At 37.7% G+C, this 16,842-nt stretch overlaps 1 protein-coding gene across 1 annotated transcript in view; it reads right to left on the bottom strand.

Moving 5' to 3' along the window:
* Positions 1-235: 235 nt before the first annotated feature.
* The window catches only part of CA13 (carbonic anhydrase 13), a 35,165-nt gene continuing 18,558 nt past the window's right edge, over positions 236-16,842 (bottom strand). Inside the window, exons 4-7 of the mRNA XM_047842714.1 lie at positions 15,228-15,323; positions 13,860-13,922; positions 13,207-13,362; positions 236-2,448 (exon numbers count right to left, since the gene is read on the bottom strand). Coding sequence (XP_047698670.1) covers positions 2,329-2,448; positions 13,207-13,362; positions 13,860-13,922; positions 15,228-15,323 — 435 coding nt within the window. The 3' untranslated portion in view covers positions 236-2,328. The remainder of the gene's footprint in view (positions 2,449-13,206; positions 13,363-13,859; positions 13,923-15,227; positions 15,324-16,842) is intronic.

The following is a 16,842-nucleotide window of genomic DNA, read 5'->3' as shown; positions in this document are numbered from 1 at the left end:
TTCATGGTTGTTTTAGCCATGTTGCAACCATGTAGGACAATGTCCTCACTTGTAGAAAATATAAATTAAAATCTGTAGCAAGATGGAGAAGCAGGTTGGCAGCTTACTCTCAAATAATTCAGAAAACAATGTACTGTGTTTGCATTTTTTCTGTGAGTTTGAGATTATCTTCTAAATAAGAAATGTAAAAATCGAATCTCATTCTGTGTCTTGCATATACAAGTCCCTAATACAGTTCAAAGTTTGTCTCATTTTCTTTATTGTGGTTGGATTCAACTTAAATTAAAATGCAAAGTGCTTAATAAACATAAATCCAATACACGTATGGGGAACAAAAGAGATCTATATTAGTATTTACAACTCTTTAATCTTGTTAAGAGATCAACAACTTCAACACACACTTAGACCTTTTCCCTCTAAGAGATAAATAAATTCACAATCTTCAAGATAATCAGTGCTGTGTAGACTTTTTTAGTCTACTAAAGTCCAATTTGTAACATAGAACCGATGCAATACTGTAGCAGAAACCATAAATTACAAAGTAATAACTCTCATGCAAAGTAGTTACACTCCCCATGATATACCCCTTCAAACAGAACATTACTTTTTTTGAGGAAACAGACTTCTTTCTCTGATTAGGATACTTTACAACATGTCCTTCCAAACTAAAGAAACACTTTACCATTCAACACTGGTATTTTTAAAGCCATTAAAACATCTGGTGACACAGGTAGATTTAATAATCATGCCTTTAAAAGGAAACCATTTTTAAGAGATAACTTACATTTTACTTGTTACATTAACTTATAATGTATTTAATCCCAAGCGGCAAGATAATTACCAAAGATATCAAATAAAACGTTTTAAAACATTCAGTTCGTTAAATATTTACTAGATGGCAAGCTCCTGTGAAGCGTAAGCTAGATGGGGGAAAACAAAAATGACCAATATCCACATTAGTCTTCAGGAGATTACCTTCTGCAACCAAGTACAGCATTATTACACAACTTACTGATTCTCAGTGATCCTATCAAGAAGACTACTGCAGAATAATTTGAATTATTAAAATCTACATCTGGAGGAGAAGCGGTGTGTGACACAAATTAATAAAATCAAGGAAACTCAGCTAAACTTCTCTCGAGGACAGAAGTGTACCATGTGTTCAAGTCTTAATGTGATTAATGCTTAGTGTCGCTCCATTTGTACCAGAGAGAGTAAAAGGACTTCCACCATCCTCCTTCACCAAAAACAAACAAAAATATATGAGAGACGATAGATTAAAATGAATATCAGAAGCCAATTTAAAAAATTACTTATGAGATTGAGGGACATGTATCAAAGGGGAGATTGAGGGACATTGCCAAGGAAATGGGTTGCAGGGTTTGTAGACTCATTGTACATTCATACGAGGCCCAGGTAAATGTTTTTCACCAGTTGACACACTAACCTTCATGGGACTGTTTGCTGCTCTGTTGCCAAAACATAGGAGGAAAGCAGGCGACCCATCCATCATACCCTTGGGGCGCTCCACCTGTGTGGTACCCTACAATCTGTTAGTCTCAAACCATGTCTATACATTGGGCAAGCACTGTATCTAATCAATTATTAACCAGTTTATCATTAACATTACTGCATGACTGTGATATAGGGCAAAACTCATTAAAGTTTAAACAGTCATTTATATCCAGAGGAATTCCTTGCCAAAATGGTATCGGTTCATTTTGAGCTGTGAAATAGAGTAAGGAGTTATATCCCCACCCCACCCCCACCCCCCGAGTACTCATATTGTTCATTCTATTAAAGGTACCATGCAATGAGAATCGACAACATAATCAAAACAAAAATTCACTTTAAAAGGAAGTATTATCGACTTTTTATGAATTGGAATGATAACAAGACAGCAAGCTGACTCATTTGTGTAGAAAAAGATATCACAATCTTATCATTCTGGAAAAGAATTTAAATTTTTCACCAAACATCACTGAGAGAGATGACTGATTCAATCTCTAGGGCAAGGGGAAAATCTTAATACATTCTGAGATTTGTGATGCCTGCCATGTTTTCACACAGGTTGAAGTAGATGCACTTCATGGGCTTTAACACACATCAAACAATGTTTCCTGTTTGGATACCCATGAGGGAAAATCTGAGACAGATGAGTTAAGTTATTAGTTTGATTAAAGAGATCTGATCTTTGTGGTACTGAAGCTGACAGCAGCCATATGGTACCTGTAAACCAGAATCCTGGGAAAGAACTGTTACTGGAGATTTTTGTGTTTTGTTTTTTTCTCCACCGACTTGTTTGGGGTGGTCGACTGGTGACAACCTTTAATGGAAAGAGGCTCTCACTTTTCGGCCCTTCAAAGGCTGTGGCGGACGGTGATTGCTCAACAGAAAAGCTGCTGCTTCGCCCTCCGCGGTACAGAGGAGAGTGCGGAATGTGGCCAGCTGTTGAAAACAAGAGAAGAGTTCGTTTCAGCATAGAAAGTCACACCTGCGGGGACACCTAGGTGGCTTGGTCAGTTAAGTGTCTGACTCTGGATTTCGGCTCAGGTCATGATCTCACAGTTGTAAGATAGAGCCCCATGTCAGGCCAGCTTGGAATTCTCTCTCCCCTCTCTCTCTGCCTCCCGTCTGCTGGTGTTCTCTCTCTCTCTCTCTCTCTTTCTCTCTCTCTCTCTCTCTCTCTCTCAAAATTAATAATAAATAAACATTAAAAAAAGTCATATATAACCTTTCCCTTACCAGGAACTAAAATACTGCAGTAAAAGTGTTCTAAATTATGAGTCATATATATAATAAAACAATACTTCTACTAAGTTCTCACCACTATACAAATACCTATGGGTTCAAAAACTTAAGTACATAAGCATTCTTTATCTGGAGATGAAAGTAATATGAGGAAACAACATCTAGAATGTGGTTCAAAGAGTCCATATCTAGGAATCAGAGAATGTCACCTACCAAGTCACAGAAGGACAGTGGAAAGGTCACTGCACTGGCTTTCAAGGCTAGGTCCCAGTTCTGGGCCTGGTACAGACTAGTTGTGTGACCTTGAGCTCTAGCCTTCAGTTACTTCATCTATAAAGTAATGCATTGGATTATATTCCTTCAATAGCTGTCTTCCAACTCTTGGAATTACAATGGACGCTTATCAGTATTCCGGCACAACATGGCCTCAATTCGCACAGGAACCTTGTGGTCCTCATCCTATGGAATTTTGATCTTTTAAGTACTGTTTTCCTGAAACAATTATTTTGTCCTCACCATACTTGAGCCTTGGAAACAACAACCGTGGTAAACATCTAGTACCCTTCAACCTCTGATAATGTTTAAATACAATTTAACTGGGATAGGCATATTTCTCATCAAAAGAGCTTAATTTTTCTTATTACAAAAAATGTTTACTTATCTTACAAACTTCATACAATATACAAGCATCAAAAGGAAAACAGAAGTTACTAGTAATCACAAGACATGATCACAGTTAACATTATGGACTATATCCTTCCAGATGTTTTTCTTTATATAAACACATGAGCACACATGCATGTACACACAACGTGTTTTATTACAAAAATAGGCTCAACTACCATGCTCTTTTTAAACTTTATTTTTTAAATTAATATATATCTTAGATATCTTGCCTGTCAATAAACATAAATCTATGTCACTATTTTTTTAAGTTTATTTAATTATTTTGAGAGACATAGAGACAGTGTGAGTAGGGGTGGGGCAGAGAGAGAGGGAGAGAGAGAAAATCCCAAGCAGGCTCTGTACTGTCAGCACAGAGCCTGATGTGGGGCTTGAACTCATGAGACAATGAGATCATGACCTGAGCAGAAACCAAGAGTCAGACACTTAACCAACTGAGCCACCCAGGCACCCCTATGTCACTACTTTTAATTGCTGAAAAGTTTTCTATTATAAGCAGGATTTATAAATTATTCACCAATTCCTTGGTGATTTAATATTTTTTATCAAGATTTAGCACTGGTCTACAGTAGTAAAATGAAGACTGCTAACTGAATAATTCTACTGTCACAAAAATGTTCATCTAAAATACATTGTCAATTAACACAAGTAAGTTTTGGGTGTTTGTTTTGCTGCTCTGCTTCAGCAAAGACTAATTATTACATTATTGAGAATGAAAGCCTCCATTGTCTAAGCCGAGTTAGTCACCTAATCGCAGAGTCAAGTAGATTCAGACTAGGATACATCTATTAAGTTTCTGTCATCATCGTTTAACTGAAGCCTAAAAGGATGTGGGCCTACATGGCAGAGAAGTAGTGGGATCCGTATTTCCCGCATCTCTAACTGAAGCCTAAAATATTTCTTGCACAGCCCTGGCCGGGATGGGAGGCAGAGGTGACAGAGGTGCTCCACAATAAGCAGGCAACAGTTTGTAACCACAGTCCACGGAGATAAGTTCATACATCATATACAAGCAGCCAGGTCTCTCCACAAATGATACTTTGAGGTGTCTTTTATTATTTATTTTTTTTAAGATTTTATTTTTTAAGTAATGTCTACAACCAACGTGGGGCTCAAACCCACCACCCTGAGATCACGAGTCAAATGTTCCATTGACCAAGCCAGCCAGGCGCCCCGAGGTGTATTTTAAGAGGTATTGATATGGGCAAGACAAATATTTACAACTTAACTATTACTCATATTTCATTAGACCAAATTATAGCTAAAGCCAGATGAGACTTGAATAATTGTCTGGTGAAGTCAAGCAGCAGAGGAAAATAAAATCTAAACTCTGGAGCCATAGGGAAGACACCCAGGCTTTTCCCCAGACCATGCGGATCAGGTTTGTCTGGAGTGACCTCTCCAGGTGGCTGTGCAGGAATCTGGAATCTGGAATCAGGGCACCCACTCGCTGGCCTTGGCCAACATGACTTGCCTCCCAGTGAAACTGCTGATTCCTCTGAAAACCTGGGCTTTATTTATCTCGCCCATCCTCCTTATAACTCCTCTGCAAGTTGATCATGGCTCCCTACCTCTGCAACACCTTGACCTCATGGTGTAAAACTGGAATTTGCTCTAGATCTTTCTCTGAACCTATCCTGATGTCTCACCAAACCCCTGACCTTTTTGGCTCTGCATCTCCCTCCCAATCGCTTTGCCCAGCTAGGTAGACCTACATCTGCCAGTGTCTGCTCAGATTTGCTTTTCTTGGCTCTGCACCAGAAAATGCACATCCTTGGCTGGCCCCTACCAGTCTCCTTGCTTTCCGGACCCCAGGCTTCTTGCAGACAGAGAATCGGCCACTCTGTCACTAAGGCTCATAGCATCTGCAGGGGTCCTGGCAGCAGTCTCCACAGATCAGCCTGATGTCTGAGGTGGGTATGACCTGTTTTGCTATTTTTCTTGGCTCTAATACTCAAATTTTAATGTCCTTATATAGCAAGCCCAGCAAGCAGAAATACTCTCTTCTAATGTTTTGTAAATAACTTTGCTTATGTCACTCCAGTGCTCAAATGTCTAATGGCACTCCACTGCCTGCCAAAGCTGGATAATAATGAAAATAAAATCTCTTACAGAATATGGTAGGCCAGGTAATGTGCTAAGTGCTTTACATACATATCTCATTTAATCAATGATATACTATTATCCCCACTTTAAAGATGAGGAACTTGAGGGACAGCTAGGAAGTTTCAATAAATAAGCCGTCTGGCAGATAAGTCATATACTAACTAACCATTACTGCATCTCTTTTCCCCCCCTATTTTCCCCTAATGTCTTTTCATTAAGTTTTTATTATGCAAACTTTCCGACATACACAAAAGTAGAAAGGGCAGCATAATAAACCACCACAAACCCATCACCCAGCTTCAACAACCATTAACACAGCCAATTTCATTTCACCCATATTCTCATTCATTCTCTTTCCACCTCCCATCCTGCCCAAACTGGATAAGATTGAAGCAGATTCTGAACATCATATCGTTTCAGGTGTAAATATTTCAAAATATAATTCTAAAATGTGTAATATTTCTACCTCTAATAAGACCCCCAAAACAAACTTATTAGCCTGGCTTCTGAATCACCGGGTTCTAACTAACTAGATTATCTCCGATTATGACCACACACAGGTTCTGCTCTAAGCCAGTTTTATGAAGGGTGGCTCCAGAGCATCTGAATGAAAAGACTTTGGGGTGATTCGTAACACTTCAGGTTGCTGAACTCTACCCCAGACCTTCTGAATCAGAAATTCTGATAAGGCCCAAGGGTCAACGTTTTGGTAAGCTTCCCCAGGTAACTGTTGTATACTCTAAAGCTTGAGAACTTCAGATACAAAGTTGCCCACATATCTTCTGTACTTCCTTTACTTGCCTTATTTATGGTGTTCCATCTTGAAATTGCTCCCTTTCCTTTACTACTTCGAACCAGTCACCACATTTTCCCTAGACCAGATGTCAGCTCTTTCATGAAGTCTTTTCCTGATTTTTCCAATAAAATAGTCTCTCCTTTTTTAAACATCCTAACACTTTATATCTCTTACGTACCAAGCACAGCCATTGTGATATCCTTTCTTATGCATTTATTTTATCTTGTCTATCAGATTACAAACTACTTGAGGATAAGGGACATTTTTAACACTTCTTTGTAATTTTGTGTATTATGCCCTATAAGAATTAGCAATTATTAAATGATTCTAAAATTGGCTTGTACTGTCTCCTATAATTTAGAACTTTAATTTCAAAGCTAACTATACACAGTTTTATATCAAGTCAAAATCAATGTTCAAGCAAATGGATTCTTTCCCCATTTCACATTTAGCCTAAAGATGCAGAAGCTAAGAAAACTATTCCTAGATCATTATCATTAATTACAAAATATAACATTTTACTATTTAAAAAGGATGTTAGAACTTTGCTTCCAGATATGCTGGACTGCAGACAACCTCCCTGTGGAAAACAATGCTAAAACCCAGATGTAATACAAAAAGCAACTAGTCATAGGTACTGGAGAGTGAACAGAAGCAGAGGGACTCAGGTGGGGAGTTTATGCTCACTTGAAGGAGAGATGGGAGCTCTATAAGTGAGTTCCAATTTCCAGTTTTTCACCTGGAGCTGAGAAGAGTCTGCAAGGTGCACACAGTGCAATGGAGCACACTGGTGTTACAAGGATAGAGGCAGAGAGGGTCATCAACTCTACACCCAGGAACCACACATGGCTGTACTGAGACCAGAGCTGCTGCATGAGAACGAAAACCTGAAGTTCAAGCCCTACCTAAAAAATTACCTGCTAGCACAGAGGAAAAAGTGCTCATCAGAGAAAAGTAACTGAATCCAGAATGTCCACAACTTAATGTTCATCACGTCTAGAATACAATAAAAAATTACTTAACATGTCAAGAGGCAAGAAAATGGAACACCTTCTCCAAAAAAGCAACTCCATTGCTTATGGAGTGACATAAGCAAAGTTATTTACAACATCAACAGGGTCACACCCAAGATGAACCAAATTAGGAATTTACAAGAATTTTTTTTTAACTTTTAAGTTTTTTGTTAATGTTTATTTATTTTTGAGAGAGAGAGAGAGAGTGTGTGAGCAGGCGAGGGGCAGAGAAAGAGGGAGATACAGAATCTGAAGCAGGCTTTGAGCTGTCAGCACAGAGCCCAATGTGGGGATCGAACTCACAAACCACGAGATCATGAGCTGAGCTAAAGTTGGATGCTTAACCAACTTGAGCCACCCAGGGGCCCCTGAATTTACAAGGATTTTTAAATGAGTATTTTAACTACCTGAGGGTCATATGTTAAACAAAGCATCATTTTAATGCTTGAGAAATCTTAGCAGAGTAGTGGTAAGTCTCAGAAGAAAAATAGATATAATAAAAGAGAACCAAATAAAATTTTAGAACTAAAATATAGAATTGCTAAAACAAAAAAATTAACTAGATAGACTTAATAGTCAAATTGACATGACAGCGGAAAGAGCAAATGAACTTGAATATAGATAAGTAGAAATTATCCCTGGTGAAGAACAGAGATTAAAAAATTATTTTAAAAAAATAGAACCTTGGGAATGTGTTAGATGATATTAAAAGCTTAAAGTATGCATAACTGAAATATCAGAAGGAAAGGAATGAGAAAATGGGGTGCAGGATACATAAAAGTTCAACTCATAAGTCATCAAAAACTTAAATGTAAAAGCTACAACTATTAAAGTATGAAAAAAATATTTAGAGGCATATAGTTAGATTTAAGAAATCTTAAACAGGTCATCAAAAGCACAGATTATAAGGAATAAGTTGATAAAAATGAATTACATCAAGATTAAGAACTTTTGCTCTTCAAAAGACATAGTTTTAAAAATGGGGGGGCAAGCAACAAACTGGGAGAAAACTTTGCAGAACATGTATTTTAAAAAGGGCTTTATCCTGTTTGTATAAAGAACTTTTGCAATTCAATAATGAAAAGACAAAACGCAATTCAAAAAGGAAAAGATGATTTGAACAGGTATTTCACCAAAAAAAGATATACGTAGTCAATAAACATATGAAAAATGCTCAACATTACTAGTCATCAGATGAATGCAAATTAGAAATCACATATAACCGGGGCGCCTGGGTGGCACAGTCGGTTAAGCGTCCGACTTCAGCCAGGTCACGATCTCGCGGTCCGTGAGTTCGAGCCCCGCGTCAGGCTCTGGGCTGATGGCTCAGAGCCTGGAGCCTGTTTCCGATTCTGTGTCTCCTTCTCTCTCTGCCCCTCCCCCGTTCATGCTCTGTCTCTCTCTGTCCCAAAAATAAACAAACGTTGAAAAAAAAAAAATTAAAAAAAAAAAAAAAGAAATCACATATAACCTCTAGAATGGCTAAAGTTAAAAAGACTGACAACACTAACTGCTGACAAGGATGTGGAAGAGCTAGAAATCTCATATATTGTTGGTGAGAATGGAAGATGGAACAGCCACATTAAAAAACAAGATGGCAGGTGTGCCTGGGTGGCTCAGCTAGTTAGGTGTCTGATTCGGCTCAGGTCATGATCTCATAGTCTGTGAGTTCAAGCCCCACATAGGGCTCTGTGCTGACAGCTTAGAGCCTGGAGCCTGCTTCAAATTCTGTCTGTCTGTCTCTCTGTCTCTCTCTCTCTCTCTCTCTCTCAAAAATAAAATAAAAACATTAAAAAAATTTTTTTAAACAATATGGCAGTACCTTAGAGAATTAAACATGAATTTACCACATGATCTAGTAAATCTAGTTGTTAGGTACTGCCACAAAATGTGAAAACGTGTCCACAAAAAATATATGACAATTATTCCTAACACCCAAATATGGATAGCTATTATTCATAATAGCCCCAAACTGGAAGCAACCCAAATGTCCATCAATTGGTAAATAGATTTTAAAATAATGTGGTATATACTCTTATGTGGATCCTGAGAAACTTAACAGAAACCCATGGGGGAGGGGAAGAAAAAAAAGAGGTTAGAGTGGGAGAGAGCCAAAGCATAAGAGACTGTTAAAAACTGAGAACAAACTGAGGGTTGATGGGGGGTGGGAGGGAGGGGAGGGTAGGTGATGGGCATTGAAGAGGGCATCTTTTGGGATGAGCACTGGCTGTTGTATGGAAACTAATTTGACAATAAATATCATATAATAAAAAAAATAAACTGATAAAAAAATAAAATAATGTGGTATATCCATATCATAGAATATTACTAGTAAGAGTCAGTGAATCTTAAAAACATTATGCTAAGTAGAAACGCAAAAATCTATGTGCTGTCTTATTCCATTTAAATAAAATTCTAGAAAAGGCAGAATCCTAGGAACAGCATCTCAAAGACTGCCCAGAGCCATGATTGAGGAAGGAGCTAGAGCGCAAGAGAATTTTCGGGCCAAGTGATCTGTTTCATATCTTGATCTAGTGGTTGCTGCACAGTAATATACAATAACAAAATCAACTGCACACTAAAATTCATGAATTTTATTGTATGCAAAGATCGTAACAAATAAGAGAGATTTTTTTTAAAAAATAGAGCAAAGAATTAAAACCAAGTATTCTGCACACTGAATTCAGCAGATGAGTAAGCCAATTTAGATAATTTAGGATAACCCTAAGAAACTTGGCAGAAAAGTTAGCTTAGTCTTCCAAAGAGAATGATGGATCTGTTATCAAAACTATCTGAAAACAGCATATCTGTTTACTGGCCTGGCAGTTAAATCAAGCATTTCAATAAGTGACTCTGGGGACAGAAATGGGCTTGAATCAAATAAAAGAAAATGAAAACTGTCTGATTTGCCTTTTTGGTCAAACAGTGACTTGGCAAGAAATAGCAGTAGAAAGACCTAGAAAAAAAAATTGGCACTAACTCACTAAAAAAAGAATTTAATCTTCATGGCTAGTGACATTATATGGTAGAATTGAAAAATAAATAAAACAATGTGCCTCAGGGACTTCAAAAATAAACAGCTGCCGAAGTTGAGATTAAAAATTATCGTTTGGAAAGTAACTCTCAAGTGGTATACACAAAAGACATATTCATTTTACTTTATAGGAAACAGATAACTGAATAATCATCTCGACACTCTCAGGCTTTGGATTTTTTTTAAATAACCTTTTATTTTAGAACAGTTCTGAATTTACAGAATTATTAAAAAGATTGTATGAGTAGTTCTCATATACCTCATACTCAATTTCCCCCATTATTAATATTTTACATTACATGGTACATTTTTCACAATTGGTGAACCGATATTAATATGTTACCATTAACTGCGGTCCATCCTTTATTAAGATTTCCTTTGTTTTTACCTAATACCTTTTTCTGTTCCAGGATCTCACCAGGAAACAGCATTACACTTGGTAGTCATATTTCCTTCAGCATTCTTGATGACAATTTCTCAGATTTACCTTGCTTTTGATAACCTTGACAGTTTTGAGGAGCACTGACCTGCTGTTTTGTAGAATGTCCCTCATTTGGGCTTTGTCTGATGTTTTTCTCATGGTTAGACTGGGATTGGACTTTTAAAATATCTTTTGCTTCATTCTTTAACTCTTAAAATCACCATAATGTCATATTATAAAAATGTAGATTATTACCCAGATAATCATGTCCATCTGATTAGAAAATGTCTGAAAGTACTCCTACTATAGATTTAAGTGAATGTAAGTAGATCACAGTGAATTATCATTCATACTAAAGCTCTAAAATATAGCTATTATTTTATATATTCTACCATATAAATACCCCATTAATACTTAATATTAATTAATTGAGACCTAAATAAGATACAGCAGTGTATCCACAGCTAGTCACAATTCCTAACTTTACAGTGAGTCATTTTTTTTTAATGTTTGTTTATTTATTTTGAGAGAGAGAGAGCACAAGCACCAGAGCAGGGGAGGAACAGACAGAGAGATAGAGAATCTCAACAAGGCTCCACATTCAGTGTGGAACCCAGGGCAGGACTCGATCTCATGTGAGATCATGACCTGAGCAGAAATCAAGAATCAGACACTCAACCAACTGAAGCACCCAAGTGCCCCTACAGCGAGTCATTTTGTTTAGGTTAGTCTTATGCATTTTAAGGAACTAAATTATATATTTTAACATATTCTCTTCCAAATGGCAGGTGGATTTTAAAAAATTATTTTCCAAGTGGCTTTAAGAAATAAAAATATCCTTAAAACATGAGGAAGAGGGGCGCCTGGGTGGCGCAGTCGGTTAAGCGTCCGACTTCAGCCAGGTCACGATCTCGCGGTCCGTGAGTTCGAGCCCCGCGTCAGGCTCTGGGCTGATGGCTCAGAGCCTGGAGCTTGTTTCCGATTCTGTGTCTCCCTCTCTCTCTGCCCCTCCCCCGTTCATGCTCTGTCTCTCTCTGTCCCAAAAATAAATAAATGTTGAAAAAAAAATTAAAAAAAAAAAACCATGAGGAAGAACATGAGCTCCTATTATTACTACCTTTCTATTATAATTTATCAATTCCTACTGTTAACTTGTTCAAATTTAACAGAGGAATGCAAAAGTAAACAGTTTAACACATGAAGGAAAGAAAAATGTACTCCATTACTAAGGCCACTGAATCAGTGACAGGTCTTTTTTCTTATGACACAATGCACCTTATTCATGATTGGAAAAAGTCGCAGGAATTTCCATGTCAGTCAAACTCTGGACTTCAATCCCAACTTTCACAAAACGTTTTAATTAGTATGTTACAGAGTATTATTTGGCTTTAATCCTAAAGACAAGGCCAACAGAAGTTGGATCTGTTCAACATGCCAAGGAGAAATGTTATCTGACATGACCTTGGAAAAGGTGAACCAGCTCTAGTCTTTGATTGGGGGAAAAAAATAAACAACTAGGAAGGTGGGCTAGCCCAAAATAGAAGTGCTTTATCAGCTGCAAAAATTATTAGACTATGTTCTTATTCAGATTTTGCAGCAAGTAATTCAAGTAGGAAAACAAAAAGAAAATAAAACCCACTAAGCACAGCATCCCAGAAGATATAGCATCCACCTGTCAGATTGGTTAGTCACACAGATTGTAGATCTGAGCAGAGTTTCTAGGCCCAAAGACATCTTGAGCCTGCAGACTGCTTGGCTTATCGTGGGGGCTCAATATGTTTTTCAGAAAAACAAGTGAGGAAATGTCTTCACTAAAACACCACGGGTGCAAATGCTCAAATAGCGCCTTAGCAAATCCTCTAAGTCCCTCAAGCAGCCCCACAAAAGTTCTGTCAACAAAAGCCTAAAGACCCATTGTTGTTCTCACTGCTTACTTTCTGAATGTCAAATTTGTAGGAGGAGCAGGTCTAGGGACTGAGGTCAAAAAGGAGAAAGTCCCCTTGATGAGCACTGGGTGTTGTATGGAAACCAATTTGACAATAAGTTTCATATTAAAAAAAAAAAAGAGTAGCCTCTCTCCTGATTTGCTCATTTATATCCCAGCCTGTTTATATCTCAGACCAAAAAAGAAAACAATTATAGCCTTTAAAGCCACTTCACTTTTCTCAGTGTCTGTATGCACATGGCATTTCTAACAACTGGGAGAGAAATCATCTAATCATAGAAGGTCAAATAAGAAAGGGACACAAGTTTTACCTGGTCCAACCACCTATCTGATTAATGAAGGGAAAACATAGGCTTCATAATGCAGCAGAAATTAAGGGCAGGGTTTTTATTTTTTAAAAAAGTTTCAGTCCCGTTTCCTCTAGTAAATCAGAATCAACCTTGAGCAGTGACATACCTGTTGAGAGCTGATATTTATAGGTTGTTTTAAAACAATCCATGTGACACTCTCAAGAAGAGGTGGGACCGTAAGGGAACCAGGGTATGTCCAGTAGTCCCAGGACGGAGGAAGCAGAGATAATGGGTCAAAATTCGTGAATCGAGTTTGTTTACCCTAGTGGAGAAAAAAGAATTCCTACAAATTACAATGGGATAGCTTTACACAGACCTCAAAAAAACACACATCCCATGAAATACGATTTTACTGGAATTCTTTAACTCATGGAATTATTTAGTATCTGCCTTTGTATCTTTAAAAAAAGTATCTGCCTTAATCTAAAAATTTTACATGAAGCAGCACATTACCTAAATTTATTTAAGAAGCACAAGATTTGTTTGAAATGTGCTGCAACTAAATGCTTATTGTGCAAAACTCCAATATGAGAAACTAAGTATGCATAGATTTATTAGTAATGGTTTTAGATAATTTAAGACCCCTTCATAATTTTCAAAACACACTTGGCAACAGGTTAATTCTGCTCTATTGGTCAAGTGTGTTCCAAACCTGCTTCAAAGCAGATAACATATCCAATGTCCAAAGTCTAAGTTATTAAAAGAAGGTAAGAGAATTCAGGAGAGAACAAGTCATTAGCACATAGTATTTTATTGTACCTTTTCTTTAATGGAATCCAAAATGTCAGTAATCTTTTGCAGTTGAGAATTGTGTTCACCAATCTGAAAGCATGAAATTTCAAAAGAAATGGTTACTGTTAACAGAATAGGTCTGATTCACTCCATGCCAGTCACTTTTTTTTTAACCCTTTTTTTGAAAAACCTTTGCCAACCCAGAACAAACAGTAATTGTTCTATAATGAATCTGTCTTTTACCTGCTGGCTTTAGCATGCCAGAGAATGTGAATAACAAGATAATGTTACAGGGCTCCTTGGCTGAATTATAAGTTTGATTCTAAAACGAGTAGTAACAGCTACATATTCTTTAGCTTTATGAAGGTTTAATGTACAGGTTAACTTAAGAGAAAACTTGCTTAGGAAACTCTACCATAATACTTGCACAATTCAACCAGATGTGACCTTCAGACCCTACATCTAAACAGACTCTTGTGACATCAAAGTATTAAAAGAAAACATCTCCCATTCTCAACCTAAAATGATTTGAGGTCCTAACCAAAACGATATATTGTCATGAGTAGGAACCATCAGAAAAATAGATGTAACTCTTTTCATTGTTAGGGATGTCCTGAATCGACCTGAAGTTTTTAAGTCCTTCAGGATGAAAGTATAATCTCTTGCTTCACTTGGACTCCACTGCCACCAGCAGACTTGGTGGCCAAAGGGAGGGAGCCTCTGCCATTCATGCCTCCCTCCCTTCTGCCCTGGGCTTCCCCCAGTCCCAGCCCCAACGAGTTACATCACACACAGAGTCGGTGGCAAAGCAGAAGTGCACGCCCTGCAAGAATGCGGTGCAGTGGGAGCCCAACCCACCCACGGATATTATAACAATGATACTTGCCTAATCCCATGTGAATATTAGACAAAGGAAACTACAACAAAATTTTTAAAAAACTGGTCAGTGTGTTTGAGACAACAAACCATTGTGGTAAAACTAGTGCTTCAAGAATCAGGAACTTGAACTTGACTGTCTGTTATCTCTAAAGACTGTGCAATCAGGAAGAGCCTACAATAAAACCTACAATAAGAGCCTACAATAAAGATCTTCTTCTCAGAATGTTAGTGTTATTCCTGCTACTATTATTGTTGTTGCTGCTGCTGCTGTTTCTACCCACATAAAAATGATCAATGGACAATAAGAGGAAACAGAAGACAAATCTCCTAAGGTAGTTGTGGGCTATTAGATGAATCATAAATTAATACATAAATTTTTAATATTAATTGCAAAAGGAAAACATTAAGGTTAGAATGAGTTTACTATTAAAAGTGGTAGACTATCTTCTCCATGACTGAAACCCTTTATCCAACATGACTGATCAATTATTTAAAATGAAATCAGTGTATTCTCACCTGTAAAAATACTCCCAAAACAGCTAGTCCATCTGGCTCATGAGCTGCCTCAACAAAGCTGGGATATTTGTCTGAATTCCAATGAACAACATGAAGCTGAAAGGGAGGTATGCAAAATAATTCAAATGTTTTATTGTAAAACGTCCTTAAAAACATAAATGAAAATAGAATATTTATATAGATGTTCTGGTGCTGTGCACTCATGTACATAACGTATTCTTCACAAGAATCTTGGACAGCATCTTATTTGTTTTCATCCAAAAACCAGAGACAAAAACCATGGCCACTTAGTCTGTGGTGCACTATCACAAGTTCTACATCATTATTTAGAATGCTCTGGACTATCCTGCCAAGGAACAATCTCCAGCCATTGCTCCTGAGTGACTTAAGGCTCCCCCACAGCCTTCCAAGGGTGGGATTGCAACAGAGCCACCTTAGGTCAGGTCCCAGCTGGTGGCAGAGTCCACTAAATGAGCTTAGGCTCACAGGATGGCAGAGAAGTCCACTGAGGTCTGCAGTGACTGAGTCCTGCTGCTAAAGACAGTGCCAATTGTTCCTGAAACTGCCCAGTCAGCTGTTCATCACTGTACTCTAAGACTTTTTATGGCTTGAAAGTGCAAACTCTCCTTAACACAACTATTTCAAGCAATATTCACACATTTATTACCATCTATAAATATGTTCAGATCCTTTGCTGACAGCAACTTTTAATGGGGACAAAGAGGCTTTGTCTAGGAACAGGAACTAGGAACCAGAGGTGTCTGAGGATGAAAATGAGAGGCAGGTGGTGCTACTGAGGTGGGGGAAAGGAAAGATGGGGAGAGGGAAGGAGTTGGAAGACTTGGAACTCTAGAAAATAGGTTATACCTACTTCACAACTCGGACCTCATGCAAAATCCAAAGGTGTTCTAAATGTTCTGCCATTGTACACAGTGCAGTATCCCTATCACACAAACAACTGTGGAAGACTGTAGAATAACAATACGGCAGAAAACCATTCTGGGAAGATCTTCATTCCTGATTAAGGGGAAGAACAATCTAAACTAAGATAGATGCTAAAGGGCAATGTGCCACACTCACATGATTCAGCCAAGATCACGAGTAGACCATGTGGTCCAAGAACCCCTATATGAGGGACTGACTTCAGATAAAATCTCCTTTAAATAAATCCTTTTGGCAACTCAGGAAGGAAACACATATAAAGGGTTTCATGCACAAATAACCTTTCTAGTTAACTCTTACAGAGAGGATTTAGTATGTTCAAAGACATATTTTAATCCCATGCTTTAACTATAACTTCACATCTTATAGGCAACTAATATGGGGGATTTCTGAATAAATAAGAATTATCATAAATAGTGAGCCACAAAACTATAAAATAGTATATCATCCACAAATAATCAAGGACGATTGTGGGATATCCATATAGAACATACAAAAGTGGGTCCCACCCTGTGACCCAGCAATTGCACAAAGGATAAAAAAAATATATAGATTCAAAGGGGGTACACGTACCCCAATGTTTAAAGCAGCATTATCAACAATAGCCAAACTATGGAGAGACCCCAAATGTCCATCGACTGATGAATAGATAAAGAAGATGTGGTACACATAT

Source organism: Prionailurus viverrinus, chromosome F2 (genome assembly GCF_022837055.1).
Source record: "Prionailurus viverrinus isolate Anna chromosome F2, UM_Priviv_1.0, whole genome shotgun sequence".
Lineage (NCBI taxonomy): Eukaryota > Metazoa > Chordata > Mammalia > Carnivora > Felidae > Prionailurus > Prionailurus viverrinus.
Note: the sequence above shows the minus strand (reverse complement) of the source record. Positions and strands in the feature narration are given on the sequence as shown.